At 28.1% G+C, this 23582-nt stretch overlaps 1 protein-coding gene and 1 pseudogene across 1 annotated transcript; one reads left to right on the top strand and one right to left on the bottom strand.

Moving 5' to 3' along the window:
• Window positions 1-8194: 8194 nt before the first annotated feature.
• Window positions 8195-9651, bottom strand: LOC124941791. Its single transcript, XM_047482144.1, has 5 exons — window positions 9299-9651; window positions 9115-9226; window positions 8935-9027; window positions 8644-8844; window positions 8195-8511 (listed from the first exon to the last, which is right to left on the bottom strand). The coding sequence occupies exons 1-5, from the start codon at window positions 9604-9606 to the stop codon at window positions 8311-8313; spliced, it is 915 nt and encodes a 304-aa protein (XP_047338100.1). The 5' UTR covers window positions 9607-9651; the 3' UTR covers window positions 8195-8310.
• Window positions 9652-10402: 751 nt separating this feature from the next.
• Window positions 10403-15476, top strand: LOC124943232 (annotated as a pseudogene).
• Window positions 15477-23582: the final 8106 nt, after the last annotated feature.

The raw sequence follows: 23582 nt of genomic DNA on the forward strand, positions 1-23582 counted from the left end.
ACTCCAAATCATCAATATCAGGTATATTTTCTGGTTGATTCTTATTTAATTTATAAGTGACATAACTTAATAAATATATCAAATTTATTTTTAATGTAGGATTTATAAGTTATTTAGTGAATGTGTAATATTATTATTTACTTGGATTTTTTTTTAAATGAAATTTTAATAAATTAAGAATTAGAGGTGTAACTAAATTATATTTTATTATTAATAAAATAAGAGTAAATATAAGACATAATCATAGTAAGACTGCAAAAATGAATTGTCTTGTCACTGTCCTTAAATTTGAAAGCAACTTAAAAAAAATAAACATAATAAAAATAAAAATAAAAATCTTGTCACTGTCTTAAATTGGAAAGCGATTTCCCTTCTTTCAGTTATTCTTTTTCACTTTCTTAGTCTATTAATAACAAAATGGATTTTCCGATGTATAAAAATGGAATTCCCGATATGTAAGTTTACTAGTCTTCTGGTTTTGTAAGATCTGAAAAAAATCCAAAAACAAGTCCCAAAATTCAATTTTATTATTTATTTCTTTCTGATTCTTTTTTATTCAAGTTGATATCTATATAATTCAATGTGGTATACAAATCAAATTAGATTAACTAAAAAAAATACCAAAAGAAAAGGGTCCTCCTTTTTTTTATAATTCAATGTGGTATACAAATCAAATTAGATTAACAACTCCAGCTTTGCCAAATAAAAAACTTTAATCCTTTAAATTTGATTAATTAGTCAAGCTTGAGAAAAAAAATATGGATTGTTAACTTTTTATTTACTTTCACATGAAAATATTGTATATTTTCATTTTACCAAGGTTTTGAAAACCGTTCCGGTTATCAACTCGGAATTTTGAGCGAAATCCGGTTTAAACGGTTCAATCGGTCGGACCACCGATCGGACCTCTTTTTTTTATATATTTTAGTACCACAAGAAAAGGATCCTCCTTTTTTATTTTTATGTAATAAAATAGAAACGTTTAACAACTCCAACTTTCCCAAATAAAAACCTTTAATCCTTTAAATTTTATTAATTAGTCAAGCTTGAGAAATAAAATATGGATTGTTAACTTTTTATCTACTTTCACATGAAAATATTGTATATTTTCATTTTACCAAAGTTTTGAAAATCGTTCCGGTTATCAACTCGGAATTTTGGGCGAAATCCGGTTTAAACGGTTCAACCGGTCGGACCACCGGTCGGACCTCTTTTTTTTATATATTTTAGATTTATAAAATAATTAATTCTACCATGAATTAAAAAAAAAAGAAAAAAGAAAAAATATTGTCAACATTGATTATTACCTTTTTGAATGACATTTGAAAATACAACTCTATCTCTACTATATATATTTACAGATTGACTTGACAGCTATTATTATTATTATTTTATCTTTGTTATTTTTCTTATCTATATATTTCATTTCTTTTTTTTTCATACTAATATAATTTACAAGGCCATCGAATGGAACTGCAAACGGCCGTCGAATGGAACTGCAATCGGTCAATAGAGAATGACGCCTGTTTGAAACTACAAACGGTCAATAGAGAATGGCGCCTATTTAGAACCGACGCTCCAAAAGGTCACACCAACATAATGAAGAATGATCGACTGTTTGGAACCAGACCGACTGTTTGGAACCAACCGAGCGGCAAACGGCCAGTCGTCGAGGTGAGAAAGAGAAACAACGCATGTTTATGACAAACCTTTCTAACCGGAAAATTCCGGTTCAGATTTTCAATCGAACCGGACGGTCAGACCGGTTTTTGAGCGGTTCGTAAGATACCCGTATTGAAGTGAAAAACCGAATTGTTCATCTCACCAGTTCCCGGTCGAACTGGTTGGACCGCCGGTTCGACCGCGTATTTTAAAACTTTGCATTTTGCATATAAAATTGGCTTATCTTATGTCTTTATTTATGACTATTTTTTTCTTTTAAGCACGAAATTAGTCTTTTGTGCTTTCCACTTTTCATATATTAATAAAATCTTTACATTTAATATATATATATATTAAGAAGGTTAGACGACGTCTAACTGCGTTTTTCTTCAGACCATATCTAAGAATGTTAAACGACATCTAACTGCGCTTCTTCTTTAGACTGCGTCTAAGAAGGTTAGACGACGTTTCACTACGCTTCTTCTTCAGACCGCGTCTAAGAAGGTTAGACGACGTCTAACTACGTTTCCTTCTTCAGACCGCGTCTAAGAAGGTTAGACAACGTCTAACTACGCTTCTTCTTCAGACCGCGTCTAAGAATGTTAGACGACGTCTAACTACGCTTCTTCTTTAGACCGCGTCTAAGAAGGTTAGACAACGTCTGTTCGCGCACTCCTTAGACCACGTCTAAAAGAGTTAGATGACGTCTACTCGTGCACTCCTTAGACCATGTCTAAAGGAGATAGACGACGTCTACTCATGCACTCCTTAGACCACGTCTAAAGGAATTAGATGACGTCTACTCGCGCACTCCTTAGACCACGTCTAAAGGAGTTAGACGACGTCTAACTATGTCTCACGACTTGAGACGTCTATTTGCCAAGACGTCTACTTGTACTTGCTTCAGACCACGTCTGACAAGGTTAAACGTTGTCTACCAACCAAGATGTCTGATTACGTTTCCTTGAGATGTATTTGCAAAGAGACAGTTTCACAACTTAGTGTTATTCGTTTGAAATATTAAATTAAGCTCTTCAACTTTGCTTGTGCGTAACTATGTTTTATTTCAATTAATTTGCACATCATTAAAATAATGTCAGTTAATTGAAACAATGTTGTTTTAAATAAACTTATTTCCTAAGTTGATTTTAATCAATTTGATTAGACTCAACAAATTTCACAATGTATAGAAGACCATGTTTGATTTTTCAAATTTGAATTGTAAATTTGTTGAATATTGAAATTCGGTGAATTTGAATATACTCTCAAATTTTTTTTATATACTATTGTATATTGTTTTTGTAATTGTGTGACTAAAGTAGAACAAAACAATCATTGCGCTTGAGGATAACGATTTTTTTTTGTATATACTTCATGTTCAATCGATGATGCTTGAAGAATATATCTAAAATGTCAATTTATCCAATACAAAAATCAAAAAATTGGGAGATCGATTGAACATTAATTCAATCAAATCTCAATTTTTTAATTTCAAGAGTAGTGATTGTTTTGTTCTGCTTTAGTCACACAATTACAAAAAAAAAAACATACAGTAGTATATACAAAAAATCAGAGAGTATATTCAAATTAAAATTCACCAAATTTCAATATCCAACAAATCTACAATTCAAATTTGAAAAATCAAAAATGGTCATATTTTTGGAGACCATATCTTCGACTTTGGTAATCATATCCGCCAGACGCTTAATTTTGATTTTCAAAATTGACATTATGAGATTGCAAAATATTCTAGAATTTTAACAGAAGAAGATTAGACGACGAAGAAGACGACTGACCGGTGAGAGTTTGAGGTTTTTCTGCACTTCCAGTTGTAGGTAGGGAGGACTGAACTATTGAAGATACCGCATCAAAGTATTGCCAATAACTCTTCTTCTTTGGGTCCCGTTCTGTCTTGGCATTTTCCTTTCCAAGTTTTCACTTTAACGAATCTAGTTTTTGACGACATTGTAAGCTCATATACATATTTCAGACGACGCATCAATAATGGAATCATTGATTTGTTTAGATATGTTCGCTTCATTTTGAGCTTGTAACAGTTCTTCTTCATGTGTCCACTTTTACCACAATGGTAACACTTAGTTTGCTTGTATTTTGACTTGTTCCGACTTTTATGTCTTGATTTATCTTTCTCACCTCTACTATCTTGTCTTCCCTGGTTTTTAAAACAAACACATTTGGCTGTGATGAAGATCCTTGAGATTTTCATCTCAATTCTTCATTTAAGATACCATTTTTGGCCATCTCCAATGTTAATGTACCATTAGAAACAAAGTTGTAAAGAGAAACATTAAAAGTTTCACATGAATCAGGTAGAGTAGTATGTAACAAAAGCCCTTGAACATAGTCTTCGAAGTTTATATCTATTCCTGATATCTGATCAAGAACACTCTGAAACTCATTCAAGTGATCAGTCATAGAAACACTATCACTATATCTCAAGTGAATAATCTTTTAGAGCAAAAATAATTTGTTGTTTCATCTTTTTGAATCATACAAATTCTCAAGCTTACCCCACAAAATAGTTGCATTTGTCTCATAATGTATGTGGTTATACACATTCTTTTCAACAAATTGACAAATAAAACCACATACATGTTCATGCTCAAAAGTCCATTCCTCGTCAGATTTGGAGATGAGTTTCTCACTACTAAAAATAGGTAAATGCAAAGACTTCACAAATAAAAGATCTTTCATTTTACCCTTCCAAATATGATAGTTTGAACCATTCAACAAAATCATTATGTTTGTGTTAATCTCCATAAAGCAATCAAAATAAAACGTTTAGAACCAAGCCTTAATACCATTATGTTGGGAATAAAGCAGAATAATCATACTTGTGATAATAAATTATCCCCCACTCGATTGGATCTTTATGAGCGAGAAACAACAAACATAAAAGAAATATAAATGAAACAAGAACACCAAAAAAATAACGTGAAAAACTTTCTCAAATCAAGGAGTAAAAACCACGGAACTTTTAACCAAAAAAAGATTCAGTATAATCAAATGTTAAACACAAAATAAATGAATATAAGAGTTAAACAATGAAGAGATCTCGCTATCTCTCTACAAATGTATGTTAGATGACTTTCAAAGTGTGTTTAGATAAGACCAATTCTTCCAATTTTTATAGCAGAACGAGGATAACTCAAGAGTCTTTTTCTAATAAGACAACTATGCCCCAATTTAACACAAAAGAACTCTTGACTTCTAGATATGATATATGATATATTAAAATAAAATACATTATATAAAATATTAAAATAAAATATATTATATAAATATTTTATTTTTTATATATAATTTAAACTAAACTAAATTAAACAATTTAAATAAATATTATAAACTAAAATAAAAATAATCACATAAACTATTAAAATAAAATATATTATATAAATGCTACAGTTAATTAGTTCAAATCTTCTTATATTATATAAATGTTACAATAAATCAGTTCAAATGTGTCCATATTGTCAACCAATCAAAACGTTTTTGAACTTTTTATTATTAAATTTCAATTGGGTAAAAAAAATCAAACTCTTTTGTAATCTTTTTTTTTTTTCTTTGTCTCTTCATCTTTCACCATCTTTATTTAATTATTGTTTCATCGAGGGAAAATTATAGTTGGAGTGGGCTTTAAAAATAATTTGAAGTGAGCTTAAAAAAATAACGAAAAACTTAGGAATAAAACAAATATATAAAGGTAAATTTTACCATTTTTTAATAATTAAATAAATAAACAGTGAAGTATATTGAAAATTTTGAAGAAATGAGCAGGTATAGTCAAATTTTCAAATTTGAACAGTTAAAAAAAATATTTTTTTTGTAAGGTAGGCTTGAGCTCACTCGAGCCCCTACATAGATACGTCCATAATCCTATCGTCAATATTGTTACTCATGCTCTTTCAAATACATCACTCTCAAGCTCTCGTTTTAAGTAACCATTTTTCGATCTAATATTATTGAATTTTATTTAAGCCAAAATACTTAACAAAATTGTTGGTGAAACGAATTAATAAGATCCCCGAGTGTTTGAACCAATGTATAGCGGATTTATTGAAGCTATTGAATGTGAGAATTTGAAAGAGGGGAGTAACGTGGTTTTGTTTCATAGTGAGGTGGCTTGCATCATATAATCCTATAGTCAATATTGTTACTCATGCTCTTTCAAATACATCACTCTCAAGCTCTCGTTTTAAGTAACCATTTTTCGATCTAATATTATTGAATTTTATTTAAGTCAAAATACTTAACAATATTGTTGGTGAAACGAATGAATAAGATCCACGAGTGTTTGAACCAATGTATAGCGAATTTATTGAAGCTATTGAATGTGAGAATTTGAAAGAGGAGAGTAATGTGGTTTTGTACATAATATATATATATATATATATAACATTGTTTTATCACTCTCTTTTATGTTTTGGATTTTGAAGTTTTATAAATATATAATATAACATTGTTTTATCACTCTCTTTTACTCTTTTATGTTTTGGATTTTGAAGTTTTATTTGATTGCATTATTGAAAGATTGAATATTATATATTTAATAAATTAGGTTAAATATAAGAATTAAACTTATTAAAAGTTATAACAATATAGTTAGAGATGGATTCAGATAAGGTAGACTTAAAATAAAATTAAATATTTTTTTATTGTTAAAATAAAATTAAGGATAGAAGAGAATTAAAAATAGTAAAATATTGTTATTATTATTGTTTTTAAATATTGGTATATGTCTTAAGGATATACATTATGTTAATTATTTGTTTTTAAATTAATTATTTATTATAAATATTATTTAGACATGAAACAAATAAATATTTGAGAGATAAAAAACTATTAAAAAAATTTATTATCTAAATAATTATAATAAAAAAAAACTTTAATATATATATATATATATATTAATAATATTATCTAAAATTTAATATTTTTCACATTCACTTTATTTATCTAATCATTTATTTTATTTATGAAATAATAAGATACTCTTTATTTAATATATTTTATTTTTATCTTTATATTTTATATATTTAAAAAGTATAATCTTATCTTTTTATCTTATGTATTTAAAAAGTAAAATAATTAATAAATTTTTAAAAATAAATAAAATTAAATAAAATTTGTATACAAAACTTAACCAAAACAAAAATCAAACAAACAAACTTTCAAATCTCAATTAAATATTAATTATCTCTCTCAAATTCTAATACAGATAATAGTCTAAAACAAGCCCACCTCAAGTGTCCATCCATCCTTGAATATAGTGTAATGTTCTATACAGTAGTTATAGTGTGATGCTGTCTTTTATTTTATAAGACTTAATTTCGTTATAACAATAATTATTAATTTTATTTAACAATAATAATATCATAATATTTTGTATAAAAAATATATTATTAATATAATTAAGAATTCTAAAATAAAAAATATAATAAATCTTTTATTTTATAAAGCTTAGTTTATATCAAATGTGTGAAACGTTTTACATGAGATCGGTTTTTTTTCACATTAATTCGGTGAAAAAATAGTCTTTAAAACTTTGTTTTATCCCATGTATCATAATTTGGGGTAAGGAGTTGCAATGAAACTTCAGTTAATTAGAATAGGGATTGTCAATCAATGGGGTTCAAGGAATTTTCAAGATATCAAATTTAGTGTCATTCTCAATCCGGAAGGAGTTTATCATTGATACAAACATAATCTTTTCATGTTCTAGATTAAGTTTTTTGTTTAGTGTTAATGAAGCATAAAAATAGACATTAATTTTTTTATCTTATGATATTTATGTTTTTAGAATGTTAATCCAAGGTGTTTTTTTTTTAAAAAAAATTGTGGACATGTGAAATGAATAATTTTGTAAACAAGTTTTGCAAGAAGACTGATTTTTTTTGTTTCTTTACTTTGCACAATCCAATACCCTTAAAAGTTTATATTTGCAAATGGAATCTCATGATTTTAAATAACGATGTTTTGAGCTATCAAAACTCCACCAAAAAGTCCCTACAAAGTGAGTATTTTTTTTTTTTTTGGAATGATACATTATAACAATAGAATGGGAAGGAATGATTTGGTGTGTTACTTTGATGGATACCTTTTGATGGTTTGAAGACTTGAATTTGAATAAAAGAAGGGAAAAGGGAAAGAAGAATCAAAGACGAGAAGAAGAATGTCATCGTTTAATAAATCATGCAAAACACACGAAAAGTAAAGGTGGACCAAAATAAGAGAAAACAAATGGACCACAACCGCCATAGAGACCCCCAGGAAAGACACTATTGTGCTAGTCCTATCCGCTGGCCTTACCTTAGGACCGACCTGGATGAAGGGTTCGCATTCATGTGCATTGAGAAAGGTAATAAAAGTGTTTCACACATTTCTTTGTTTAAATCCAAAGGTTATTGTGAATGAGTAAGTAAATGACCATGGAACCTAAATATAGAACAGTAAAAATATCAGAATAACTAAACACGCCTTTACCAATTAGAGGCAGAGAGAGATGGAGGAATTGAAAACCGGGCATCGAATATGTATTGTAGGAGGATAATGTCAGGTCTTCTTGATACAAATTGTCGATAAATATTAAAAGAGTAGAAAACAATGCTTACTTACCCTGTTAGCATTTTAGGACCATGGCCATTTAGCATCAGTCCATTTGAATCTTCTATAATTGCCATTATTGTTCATGGAGTTGCTTTGAGTAGTCACAAGAGCTGGACAAGATTGAAGCTTTCTATCACGAAACAAAACATCCTCCCGATATTCTGGATCGACATACCTAGGATGTTGCACGTATTTCACTCCTTTCCACCACAGTTGTAGAGCCTGGAAGAATAACAAGAAGATCAGATTACAGATACCAACTATTCAACATAACAACAACCATTTTTAAAAACTCAATGACCAAGTATTGATGCTAACAAATAATGTCAGATCATTATAAGTTAGAAGCCTAACATGCCAATAGATCCAAACCGCAACTTTATGAGGCATCAGCCAGAAGAACAGTGTAGCATCATCTATTAAACATGAAGTGATTTTCTTAGCGTTTAGAGTAGCAATGAAATAGTCTCCAAGCTCGGGATGATGAACTGAAATCGATATGAACAAATCACTTCCAGGTGAATTTGTTTTAATATGCCAAGTCCCAACCATATCCTGTAATACAAAAACATTCAAACCACTCACCATTACTCACATCCAGCATCCTAATCTATTTTCAATGAATCAGAAAATCACTAAACTCACCATGAACGGGCTAACATGAAGAGATTTCACCACAGTATCTGATTTCGGATTAAACAGAAAAGTTACCCTTTCTCCCCAAGGAGTATTAGTCACCTGAAATCAAGTGTTCAAGAATCAAGATGATCAATTTATGAAACTGTACTAAACATCTTCACAATCCAGGGATAAGAAATCACATACTTCAGCTATGCATTTCTTCAAACATGTTACATTTCCATCCAGCTCATAGCAATAGTAAACACTCAAAGGGTTTTGTTCATACCCAACACTTGGAGGAATGGTTAATAGAAAACTGTCAAAAGAATAGAAAAGATCACGAATTTGATGATTTAAACTGTAAGATTCGAATCGGTGAGTAACTTACACAGGACCGGAAGTTCCAGCGACAGAGCGAGCTTCATCGGCGGATAAGTGGTCAGATGGAGGGGTTTCTATACGATCAAGGTTGATTAGGGCATAACGTACGAGATACTTGAAAGAATGGTGTGTAGGACGACGCCGCTCGTGCCAAACGATGCCTTGGTAAAAGGAGACGGGATTGGATTCATCATCGAGTGTTGATTTGTGGCGGAGGAGACGATGGAGGAGGATACGGAAGGGGAGAAGGAGAGTGAGAAGGAAGGAGATGAAGAAAGTGGAGAAGATGGAAAATAAGAGATAGAATAACTCCATTGAAGCATCAATCTCTAGCTTCTGCCATTTCTGTAAAATCGTCGCTGAAAGTTTGGACTGTTATAGAAGAAGATCATTCTTCTTGTGAATTGACGTGGACGAATTTTATCCTTTTGATTTTTTAAATTATTTATTCGGAATCATTAATTTAATCAATTATTGTCCAAATATCATATTATTATTATTATATTCATTATTGTAATTAAGGCGTTTTTCTATTAGTATTAATAATAAATGACTAACCATGTAGTTTCCTATTAAGTTTAATTTAGACTACAAATTTAAATTCTAATCTGTTTATATACTGAATTTGAAAATATTAATCAAATTTAAGACTTTTCAGCTTTAACATTCCCCCAACAATTATCAATTCTTACTAGTTTGTATCATGTCTTTCATGGAGTTATCAACAATCATTTCTACTATCCTCATTAACGACACTTTCATTAATAATGTCAAAATTGTGTAAAAGAGAGGATCACGAAAGAAATGAGAGAAGATTGTATTAAAAAAGTAAAAATTAAATAAAAAAATCACGTGTTCAATTCCATTTGAATATGTTTTGAAAAATATTATTATATAATACAATTATACATAAAATTATTTTAAAAAATGTATTAACTAAATTATCATGGCGATCCTCTAATTATTCTAACAGTTTATCTTCAACTTTCGAATTATTTTTTAAAACAAATTATCTTGACAAACTTTCAGATTGAGTCACTAATGACCCTCAAATTTTGAGAAGAACTTCTATCGATTTTTTCAGTTAAACATAACGTCTCCAAAGTTCACAATGGTTTCATCCTATTCCACAATACACGAAAACATCTATAACCTGATGAAAGACAAAGGGATCACGATAATTGTTATGCCTTTTCATAAACAAAAGACGGTGAATGAAAAGATGGACACAATAAATCCAAAATTCTATATGATCAATCAACAGGTCCAAACGAGAGAACCTTGCTTAGTTGGGATTTTGATAGACAGAGGGCGGGTAGTTCAAATAACTCGAATGAGTCCTACAACATTGCGGTTCTTTTATTATGAGTGGACGACAGGAAGCGTTGTTGTAACTTGTACGGGTGAGAATGTCTCAACATCAGAATGTGAACCAGCGATAGCAGCGCCATGGAAGTTAAGTTACAAGGAGGATGTGGTGAAAATTTCGAATCAAACAATAGAAGACGATACGGTCGTTGGGTGGCAGTTACAATTTCTTTTGGTTGGGGAGTGGAGTGATTGTCCCGAGCTTGGAGCCACTAGAGATTTATTGGCATCTCTAGATTTCACAAGTAAAGCATCAATTTTGGTAGTCCAACAATATTGCAGATGACTCATCAGCATCTTCATAATCAAGACAATATTCCAAGTTCGATTTCTCATTTAAAACAATCATATTGAAATGGGAAGGTCATCAACCACTAATGACTTCTTTTTTATTGAGAATGAAGGTAAATAATCAAGTACATATATAGCCATAAAAAGAAAACATTGTATTAAAATGTGAGAAACAAAAACTGTATTTATATAAGGAAAATTTTGATATTCAACTTTTGAACTAAACCAATTTTGCAATTTGGTATAGATTTTCATATCATATAAATGATTTCATTATAATAAAAATAGTTTAAGTGATTTTAGTTAGCGTCGTTATGTTTAACTAAAAAATTGATAGAAATGTTGACCATTTTTTGAAAGTTTGAGAGGCAATTTATTTTAAAAAATAATTTGATGGTTAAAAATAAGTGATTAGAGTAATTGGAGGGTTACTAAATTATAAATTATGGATATCTTTTAAATTTTAACCATAATCCTTGGGTTTGACAATTCAACTGTAACCATTAGATTCGGTTTAGAGATTTTATAAATCGTATATTTGATTTAGACCGGTTCGATTAGATTTAGACAATTTTAAATATAATTTATTTAATAAATGATTTATTACATAATATATAAATTATATAAACATAGGAATGCTTGTCACAATCGATGATAATGAGGCGGATCGTGCCATGAAGTACATTTATTATCCTGATTTATTTTAAATATTATTTTTATTACTATTTATGTCCTGTTCAGATCTATAGACATTCAATTTTTACACTCATGTATTCAATGAATAAATCAGTCTAATATAGCGATTATGCTTATTTATTAGGCCGGGAGAACAAAAACATAAAAAATGTCTTTTGAAAAACCGACTCGGAAAAATCTAAAAACAATGGTCTAAACGTCGAATTTTAAAAATACTCAAGTCACGAGTGCCCTCGCACCTTTAAAATGACCGAAATGAAAAATCGTGAACTTTTAGTATAATATTATTGTTGGATAAAATGTATTGTATAAGGTCATTTCGGAGCTCGTTTATGGGTCAAAACGTTGTTTTTCATAACGACTCGGTTTCCAGAACTCGTAAGACGTTCATATCATTTATTTTATAATTTTTGGATTTTGAATATAATATTATTGTTTGCAATTATGTGTAGATATTATTCAAAAATACAAAAAAAAAAATCAAAAAATGAGTCAAACTGGTGAGTCAACTCACAAATTAGTGAGTCAACCCGAGTCAAGGAGATGTCAACTGTGGGTCAACCGGCTAAGGTGTTTGGCCGCCCAATTGAAATCAAATATTAGTGGAAGATGATGTCACTAAAGATGAAAGTTCGGAATATTTGAAAAGGGATTATACAAAAGGGGTGTTTGAACCCTACCAGGTATTATTAGGCCCTAAACATGATTGAAACTTTAAAATTTCTCCTGGGTCTTGTTTCTAAATGGAATTCGATAATTTTGGATGTTTTAGAAAAGAAAATGAGTTCTTTACAACTTCCCTTCACATTCCTTCCCAACTTGGATCCTCAAAATGGCCGAAATTTGGGCTAAAAAAATACGTCCAAGTGAGAATTGAATCTGACATGTCCCTACTAAAAAATTCATAATTGTGGTTAACAAATTCGAGTGATTCAACTTGGGTTAGAAAGATAATTCACTTACCTTTCAAACTGAACCGGCCCCGGGCCTTGAGTCGACCTTTAAGATATGTCTTGAGGCGATAAAAATGAACCCAAGCCTCGGTCCCGAGTCCCAAGAGTTAACTAGAGGAAATCTTCACTTCAAAAATGCATATCTTTAAATATATTCAACCATATCGGCTGAATAATCTATCATTGAAAACCTCTTTGAGTCAGCTTTCCAATGGTACTAAGTAGGCCTTGTGGTTCGTCATATAACTTGCACCAGGTCGCCCGTAACAAGAGTGGTGCATATAGAGACCAGTCATATTACAGTCATTTTATCTCGGTAATGTATTCTCTGTTTGCCAAATATCAAACATGAGAGTTGTAGGTAAGTCTCGGGCCTTTTCAAAACATACTCACTCATCCTATGAAGATTGTTGAGCCAAAAGTTATGAATGATTGAAGTCTTAGGTGAAAGAACTGTATGATAACCGAAGACTAAATGGAGAGTAAACTTCACAAAAATCATAACTAGGGTTAGGATGCATAATATGGGTTGATTCAAAAGGGGAATTCAAGATTATAGAGATAGACATCCACCATAAAAAATTTAGATTCATTGGGTTAAAATTCCGACTCAGTCGACCCGCTGAAAGAGAGGTAGTTAAGGAATAAATGAAAATGTGAGTTTTATTCCAAATTGCCCTCCAATGGAATATAAAAGGAGGGAACGGTTATTCCATTAGGGGGGACTCATTCGGTTAAGAAAAAAAATCGGAGTTCTGCTAGATCTTGAACTTATATCTGATATCGGTTGATTTATGTTTCAGCTAGTTTTCCTAACTGTCTGATTCTTTAGTTTGATTGATGAATCTGATTGGTTATCCTTTAGTTGATAGATTCTAGGATTGGATTGTTGATTAGTTTAGGAAAGGACTAAGCTTCGATCAGTCCCATTTCTTGACCTGAATTCTTTGGCGAGATCCACTAGGACTATCTGTTGGAAGAAAAACAGACAAACGAAATTTCAATGTTTAAGGAAGCAGAAGAGACATTCACAAAGGTAAAGAAGAGTTGATTCGATGAACATGCGATTTATGTCGTCTGTTTCTTCCTTCGTCAAGTTACATAGAAAGAATCAAATAAGATTTCTTAGTTTTCGACTTCAATCGGTCGACTTCTCAGTAATGGATTGAAACAAAGAGGTTGCACCCTATAAAACTTGAACAACCTAGTGGATCATTACAGGACAGGGACAACGAGAGGACGAGAGAGTTATATGGTCCTGAAGATTTTATTTGTGATGATATAGTCTGGGCTATGTCTGGGAAGAATGATCCTATTTGGCCAGTTATTGTTCTTGATTCAAGAACCCAAACTCCAAGGCAGGTTTTAAACTTCCAGATTGACAAAACAGTGTGATGTTTTTTTGGATATTCAGGAAATGGAACGCAACGGGATTATGCTTGGGTCAAAAGAGGAATGAGTTGAATGATAACAAACACAGTAACTTCCGGTATGCAATAAAGGAGGCCTTTTTAGCCGAACAAGGCTTTAATGAAATGTTGATGGTGGAGATTAATGCAGTAGATGGGAACTTTGATTATCTAAATTCTCTAAGAGACAAGATCCATGATGCTAGTTCTTTGGATCAGCATAAAGAACTTGAAACTCAGAAGCATGAAACTCTTAAGAGAAAAAAGATGGAATCATGTGATAGTTGTGGATCCAGATTGTATGATAATAAATTTTCTTGTAAGACGCGTTCTTGTATTGTATGTATGAAGATTCGACATCATTTTGACAATACTATATTGGTGCACTGCCATGGTTGTAAAGGTTTGTTACATGTTGCATGTGATAAAATTCATAGCAGCCTTGTGAAGGATCATGCTTCCTCTAATTACTATTGTCTCAAGTGCAGAGCAAGGTTCAATTTCGAGTTGTCAGAATTAGAAAAATTTCAGTCTTAAGTAAAAAACAATAAGAACGATCTGCCTGACAAGGTTACTGTCATATGCTCTATGGTGGAAGGCATATATTTTCCGAGTCTTCACTGGGTTGTGATCAAATGTGGGTTATGTAGCTTAGTAAAGTAGAGTCTTAGTGATTGGGAACGAGTCGAACGACATACTGGATCCAAAGTAAAAGGTTGGAAAACTAGTGTGCGAGTGAAAGGTTCCATTCTATCACTGGAGCAATGGATGTTGCAGATGGCAGAGTTTCATTCCCATAGTCTTGTTTTAGTGAAAACTCGGAAATGTCCTTCAATAAAGATTCAAAAGCAGAAGCTGCTTACGTTTTTACAAGAGAAACATGTTTACGTGAAGTGGACAACATAACAATGTGTTGTCTATAGATGGGTTGAAGATTGAGAGTGTAACAAAATTATTATATGTATAAGATGCAAAATAGTTGTGCATTAAGAATGTTATAGAGCGAGGCATGTAAAGGATTTCTGCGTGTGAGACACTAGATATTAAGCGCGAGTTTTGTCTATGTCCTGTGAAAGGAGGTGCTATAAATCCTGCCGATGTTGGATCATTGTGGGTTCATGTTATTTGTGATTGGTTTCGCCTTGAAGTTGCTTTTTCTAATGATGAAAAGATGGAGCCTGTTGTTGGAATTTTGGGAATTCCATCAAGTTTCTTTGTAAAGATATGTGTGGTTTGTAGACAAATTTATGGTGCCTGCACACAAGTGTTGTAAGTGTTCCACTTAATTCCATGATGTGTGTGCATCAAGAATTGGAAATAAATGGAAAGCAAATTACTAAAATGATTTCTTATTGTGCTTATCACAGGGCTCTAAATCCAGACAATGCAGACTCCAATAGGGATTTTCTCCACCAAAAGTCTTATCCATGATAAAAAAACGAACTGGTTCACAGATGAATTCCAATAGACATTTTTTTTAAAATCTGAAACTTCGAGAGGTTGTAACTTAATTTCACGAGTCCAAAAATCATAAAATTAAAAATGTTGTTTTTTAAATTTATTTTCAATATCCATAAAAAATTTCACAACTTGTGGGATTTGTTTGGAAAAACGTATATCTTCGTAGTGTCTCCGAAAATTTTAAACTCGATTCCTATGAAATTCTAAAAATATTTTTGACTATCATGCGAAGTTTTGGAAATCATTTTGAAAATGACTTATTTTAACATGGTGTATTTGGAGTTTTCTCAACTCTACAAAATTTAAAATGAAACAATCAGAACTTTTGATGAATTTATCCTTCTTTCTTCATCTCAAAAAAATAAATTTCTAATCTCTGATTTGAATCCTTATTCTCCTCAATTATGATAAAATAATTTCTCGGGAATCGTGTATCATGCCGTTATTTACTTTAACATTGTTTATGCCTCATGAATATGATTAATTTTTATTTGTAAAATGATTAAGATTTTCTCACACAAGCAAAAAAAGTTCTGAACTCGTAATTAAAACATAACAATCCTTAAAACATCAACTAGTCCATTACTTAGAAGTAGAGACTGTCTATGAAGACATGTGCATGACTTATATAACCGAAAGAATAATTTGTTAAAACAAAAAGTTATACAACCAATTTTCCAAAAGCCAAGATTTTATAAAATAGTTACCGTTTTTAAAACGGGTACGAAGGATGAAGCGCAAAAACTTTTTCCCGAGTATCATTAAACCACAAACCAAAAAAATATATAATTAAAAATATGTGTATATGTATACTTTTATTGATTTTAATCCGAAAACAATGACCCTTTATAAATGAATAATTTTTTTAAAATTAATTAATTTAATAACAGATTGCTAAAGGTCAATTTTTAATTTGATTATTTCAAATATAAAAGATTATTTGAAATTTGATTATAAATTAATTATTTTTAATTAAATTGAAGAGGTCGGATGCTGTAACAAAATCTTTTAAAATAATATTTTATTCTATAAATATTTCTGACACACAAATAAAGTTAAAAAATTTCTAATCTCACTCTTTTCGGGTCAAGATTTTCCGAGGTTACAACCGTAAGTGGGATATTAAAGTAATTAAAATATTAATTAATGAGAAAAATCTTAAATACATCAAATATATGTTTGCTGATAGGTTATTCAGATTAATTAATGCAATAAAATGTTAATTATTCAAATTAGATGATATTTTGAAAACATACACAATACACATTTCAACTAGTATCTAAACCAGAATTGTATCTAAACATATAACCTCACTAAGTAAACTTACAGTTTAGAAAAAACATATAATCTTAATCTTACATATACGATCAATAATAAATAAATCGACCTAGCAAAATCTGAATCTGGCGAAGGCGATCGATAATAAAGAAAGATAATAAAGAAAAAAGACTTGGCGATAATATGTTTAATAGATTCATTTATAAGTCTATGAACAAATATTTCATAAGGATTTAGATTGATGTACATATATAATATAAGGACTATTGTATAGTTTTATATAAAACTTATGCGAAATGTAAGTCATTGTTTTCCGTTAGATAATAATAAATAAAAAAATTAAATATACATGAACAAAAAAAAATTATAAGTATTAACAATTTAAATACTATGCAGCTTTGTAACAAATAAAAACAAAATTAATAAAACTTGCTAAACATTCAACATCATTTATATTTCTAATATCATATTTTTAGCCAATTTTCTTAAATAACCAATATTTACTTGTAACATCAAATTATTTGTTTTTGTTAAGTAATTGAACTTATTTATGATTACACTTTAATAATAGTATTTTTGTACTATATTTGTTGAGAATAGATGTAAAAAAATAATGTGGATTATAAGCTTGTTTGATATGAGGTTATTTGAATTTAATTCAAATCATTGTTTATTTTATCATCAACCACTTCATTAATATATTTATTTTAAATTATTCAAAAACAAAAATATAATAATAATTTATATAAATAAATCTTAACCCATTTTTTTCATCAGAATATGACTACATTCAAATCTTCAAACAATTGCCTACATCAAATAAATTTTAAAAACAATATTCATATCAAATAAATAAAAACCACCTTTATAATTTAAATTATGATATAAAAAATCATATTTAAAAATTATTTTAAATTTTAACTATTTGAATATTTGTATTACATGTTCTTGAGAAACTAGCAATTATAGAACCTTTAAAAAATAAGAAAACTACTTTGACATCTCTACATAATTTTGAAGTTTCTTCTATTATCCTTGTCACAAATTATTTGGATTATTTATATTTTATTGAATTGTTTATAAAAATTAAAAAAAAAGAAGTAGGTTTTTGAATTTTGATAGGTTTAATTATTTTAATAAATTGTTAAAAAAACGGGAATCATCTGCTATAATAGTTTGTTTTTATTAAAAAATCAAATATAAAACACAATTTATGACATAAGGGTTTGTGTGATGTTATTTTATTTTTACCAAAAACTCAAATATCTCATATTTTTTCTTCTATAATAAATTAAATACCAAAATATTCTTCATTATTAATTATATTTAAAAGTATTTAAATGAATCTACATAAAACAAAATAGGACCCATAAATAAATAATATCAAATTAATAAATTAAATTATTTATGGGTTACAATGATATTGATATGCCAAAAAAAAAAAATCATAAAAAATTTTAAAAAACCAAAAAAAAAATATCAAACTTAAAGCTCTAATTCTAGAATCATCCATATGCTGTGAGTGGGTTCTAGTCTTCCTACATATTGAGTAAGAAGTTGTAAAAAGGGTGAAAACATTAATTTGCATTAATTCATTGTGAATTGTGATTGTAATGATGTGACACAAATCATTTACAATCACCCATTTTGCTTATTTATTTTAATTAATAATTTATTATTATAAAAAAAAACATATGCATGTGGCTCATTACCTTATTGATTCAATCACTCATTTTGCTATCATTTAAATAAAATGTATTACTCCCTTTCTTCCATCTCACAATTTATTTATAAATAAAAACTTACATGATCAAATAAATCGATCCAATCAATTATTATCGCCAAGTTTTAACACATAAATGTTGAAGTTACTCTTAAAATTACGATAATAATAAATCAGCAAAAAACAAAAGAAGGTGTCGAATTGAAGTGTATAAATATTAATTAAGCCTGCAATTGAAATTTGAAGTTGCTTATTTTATTGAGTTTGAGCAAACATGTGTAGGTAAATAAGACAGGGTGGAGAAACAATGATGATCCTTAAGCCAACTTTAATGATTAATTATTTTTGGAATCATATTAATAATTTAAAATGGCATAATGTATATGTACCTAATTTAGCTGGCCTTCTTTTTTGTTGCATACTCATATGTACATATATTATTATATTAGCTACATTAGGTCCTCATTATAATAGACTTATCCGGATTTTCAATTATTCATCTCCTCAATGTAAATGGGTCAAATTCACATTATCACAATTTTGTTGAGAGTTTAAAAAAAAAAAAAAACTATGTTTGATGAAACTAAAAAAACAGTTTTTAAATTATTATGACCAAAATATCTCTAATAAAATATGTCTTTTATTGTATAAAATATTTATGTAGAGGATAATTTTAATATTTGAATTGATAAGATGATTAATTAGATAAGTGATATAATTGTTGGGTTTGGAATAAAAACATGGTTTTATTGCCATAACCAAAGATCAAACACACCTTAGGGTCTGTTTGGTAATCATTTGAATTATATTAGAATTAAGTTTGATATACTTTTTAATATTAAGAATTAAAATTTCAATAAATTTGATCTAGTGTAATTTTATAATTCTCAATTCCACTCTTTTTAATTATGAATTGCAATTTCAAATATTATTTTTTCTATGTTTTTTTAAACAAAATAACTTATTATTTTATTATTTAAAACACAATTAAAATTTTCAATCGACAATTTCTTTTTTAATTTAGGATATATATATATTTCTTTTAATTTAAGAAGTTAAAATGTTGAACCGAAATTTATTTTTGAATTTAAGAAGTTAAAATGTTGAATCTGTATTTTTTTTAATCTATAAAGTTAACATGTTGAACCGATAATTTTTTTTAATAAGAATTTAAATTTAAACAAAATATTAATTATGTCATCCCCAGTATTTTAATAAAATATATAATACATATTAATTATATTATACTTTTTTTTTTTTTGTTAAACATGAAAATTGGAATTGAATTACAATTTTATAGTTCTCAAACATAAGTGAATTGTAATTCAATTTCAATTTTAATTTCACTCATTCAAACGTGCCCAGTTTTGGTCAATTATATGTGTTTTTTAATTGATAGTAATATTTTTTACTTTATTAGGATAACTTAAATGATAAGAGTCGTTTTCAAAATATCAAAAATATGGTTTAAGTTAGTATGAGTTTGTGATATCATTTTAAATTAAAAAAAAAAATCACAATATATTTTGTAATATGTCATGTACTAACATGTACAAATTAATTTCATAGAGTTTGAACCACCTTATGCCATGTACTAACATGTACGAATTAATATGACATTTGTAATAAGTCATTACCAATTAAAATCAATATTGACAACTATTAAATGACAAGATAATTTGTTTATATGAACTTATGTTATTTAAATGTAGCTTCTACTTATTGTCTTTTAAAAGTTATTCTTCTTCTTTCTAGTATCTTAATTTTTTGATCATCTCGTTCTTAACAAAAACAAAAGTGTATCCATCATGTCTTTTTACGATATACACGTGTTACGATATTTGGGTGTTCACAAGGGTGAGTTTGACTCCAATATGCAAATGTTTCATTCAATTAGTATACACTAAGTAATTAATAAGATTGACAAATGTGTATTTCAAATAAATTTGGTGAAACTTGTGTATTTTTAACTAACTTTGCTACTAGCATACATTAGAAAAAACAATTTTAGTGTTTGTACTATATATGAATTAGTTTATGGGTTTACTCTTTCTAAAAAAAAAGAAATAGATTAAATATAAATCATATTTTCATCTAAATTATGTTTCCAAAATCCAAATAGTCAAATTTAGTAGATAAATATAAGTTGAGGGACTAAATCAAAAGTATAATTTCAGTGGTTGGCTTCTATAAAGATATTAATAATAATAATAATTACTATGTAAATTAAAAAGTGGGACTTGATTGAATTATTTTATGCCATCCTCGTGTTGCCACGTGTGGTGGCACATGTGACAGTATTTTGTTTCCATGAAGCACACATGTGACAGTTCATTTAATTTAATGCACTTACACGTGTCGTGTTATCTTATTTGGGACATAATCAACTCATGTGCGATACTTAGCTTAATCATTTGATTTTATATACCTTATTTTTAAACTAATAGCTTACCATCAGAGTTAAATAGGGTAACAATTTAGGTCGAGTTCGGATGGTTAGATTAGCGGTTGTAGCGTACTAACATAAATTTGACTTATTCAGTAATTCAGATAAAAACTTGAACTTAATATGTTTATTTGTAATTAATCGGAACTCGATTAATCTTAAATAATTACGTCTTAAGTTTCTCTCAAATTTTTAACATAAGAGGTGTTGTTGCTTATACTGCTAGTCTTAAGACGTGTTGTTTCAAGTTCACAGTCTAAGTATTCAATTACTTTCAAGTTAACAATATTTTAACTCATAATCCGACTTAAATATTCAATTACTTTCACATATATCCAAATTAACCACAGTTTTAACCCGACAATCGAACACTTTAAAAATTAAGCATAATTATATATAAATATATATATATATATTACTAAGAATTGTATTTTAAATATTTAAAATTTTAGATTCAATTCTCATTTTAAAACAATTATTCAAATTGGTTACGTTATAGTCTAATTTCCAAAATAAAATTAAATAAACTTATAAACTATTAATTTTTAAATAGTCTACCAGTAATATATTTTTTAATTATTAATACACGTAATTATTTAAATAATATAAAAATTAAAAAAATGTTTTTTAACAAATTTATTAATAATCATGTAATCTTCCTAATTTATTTTTTAACATTTACATTAAATTATAATTCTAACAAATTCACGTCCAAAGGCTAATCTATTTAGGGCTAGTGGACCCAAAAATAAAAAATAAAAAAATTACTATAAAAATGTAAAATTATTTCCTAATTTTTTATATTTATTTAAATATACTATTATTTTTATCAATTTTTTTTTAAAAAGACAAAATTTATCTTTATCCAATTTTTCTTGTTATTTTTTTTTTAAGTAATTCTAAACTTTTTTCAATAACACCTAACTAAGAGTTTTGGAATCAAACGAAGAAACAAGAAGATATTTCAATATCGAAATATTTGAAAAAATAATAGGAAAATTCCTGGATCACCAAGAACCAAAACAGAATGACATTTTTTCTTTTATATCTTTCAAGTTCAATAAGAAACACGCATTTCTCTCAACCAAGAGATAGAATAGAATGGAAAAGAAGCACATTGATGGAGAACATCTAACCATTTACATTTTATTTTACATTTTATTTTTTAATCTAGTTATTTCTAGGGGTGAGCAAATGAGTAAAATCAATCTGTTTTGTCCGATTCGTATTAAATTCAAACTAAATTTATCCAATCCGTAATCCAAAGTTAAATTCAAACTAAATTTATCCAATCCATAATCCAAACCATTTTACTAATTAATACGGATCGGAGATTGAATTGAAAATGGTTTGGATAATCCAAACTAAAAATTATTTATATATATCAACTTGAAATTAGTCAACAATTTTTAATATTTTTTAATATATTTCTTATATTTTTTTTTAAATTCCAAATTCTTTTATTATTATTAAATTTGAATTAAAAAAATAATTAAAAATAATAATTAAAAAAAAATCATAGTCAAAGTGATGATAAGTAAAATATATATTATATTGAGATGAAATTTAATTTAAAGAAAAATAAATTAAAAAATATATTTTTATTTAGATAGTTTGGATAATCCTAATTTAATTCGATTTAATTCAATTCGAACTCAATCTGATCGATCCGATCTCAATCCAATCCAATCCAATCCGAAATATCCAATTCGAATTAATATTTAGGATTAAGATTGTATTTGATTTCGGATTAATTCAGCTAATGTTCACCCCTAGTTATTTCAATTAACAAGAATTATGCCTAAAATATCAAAATACCCATTTAATTCTCATTTAAAAAAGTTGAATTCAAATGAGTATGTCCTAGAAGATGCTTGGTAGTATTTGGTTGATGGATGGGTTTCATTCCAGACTATTGATTTGATTATTAGATACTCAAAAATCATCCATTCATTTCTAAATTTGTGATACATTTTTTCTCTCATGATGTCCACTCTCCCACATTCTCTCTCGAGTAGCTGATTTTCCCGCACCTCACCCACTCATCACTCACCTCAAAAATTACTTATTTATTCTATCACTTTTATATATTTACCTTTCTTATTTTATTTATTTTATTTTATTTTATTATTAATTTATTTTATCATTAAATATAATTAATTAAATTTTAATATGTTTTTTCACTTTATTTATTTAATTAAAAATATAAAATATTTTTATTTTTATATTATAATTGTTTAAAATATATTAAATATTGAAGTATGTCCTAATTTAATAAAATAGAAATATTTAATATTTTGTTATATTAATTATATATATATATATATTTTAAAATATTTATAAAAATAATAGTTGAATGATTCAATATTTTTTATAAATAAAATTATCTATTAAATAAATATATCAAATAAATAAGATAAAGTTTTTAATATATTATATATTAATAAGAGGAGTGATAGAGTGAGGGAATTTGGTGAGGGAATGACGTGGCATCATCTTCATTCTTCATTGGTTGTAAAATGTAAAAGTGGGAGGAAAGAGATAAAAGAGAGAAAATTATTTGATTTTTTCATTAAGATTATGCCACATTATTCTCTCACCAAATTCTCTCACCAAATTCTCTCACCTAATCATTTCTCTATTAATAATTAGTCAAATTAAATATA

Source organism: Impatiens glandulifera, chromosome 6, assembly GCF_907164915.1.
Source record: "Impatiens glandulifera chromosome 6, dImpGla2.1, whole genome shotgun sequence".
NCBI classification, from domain to species: domain Eukaryota; kingdom Viridiplantae; phylum Streptophyta; class Magnoliopsida; order Ericales; family Balsaminaceae; genus Impatiens; species Impatiens glandulifera.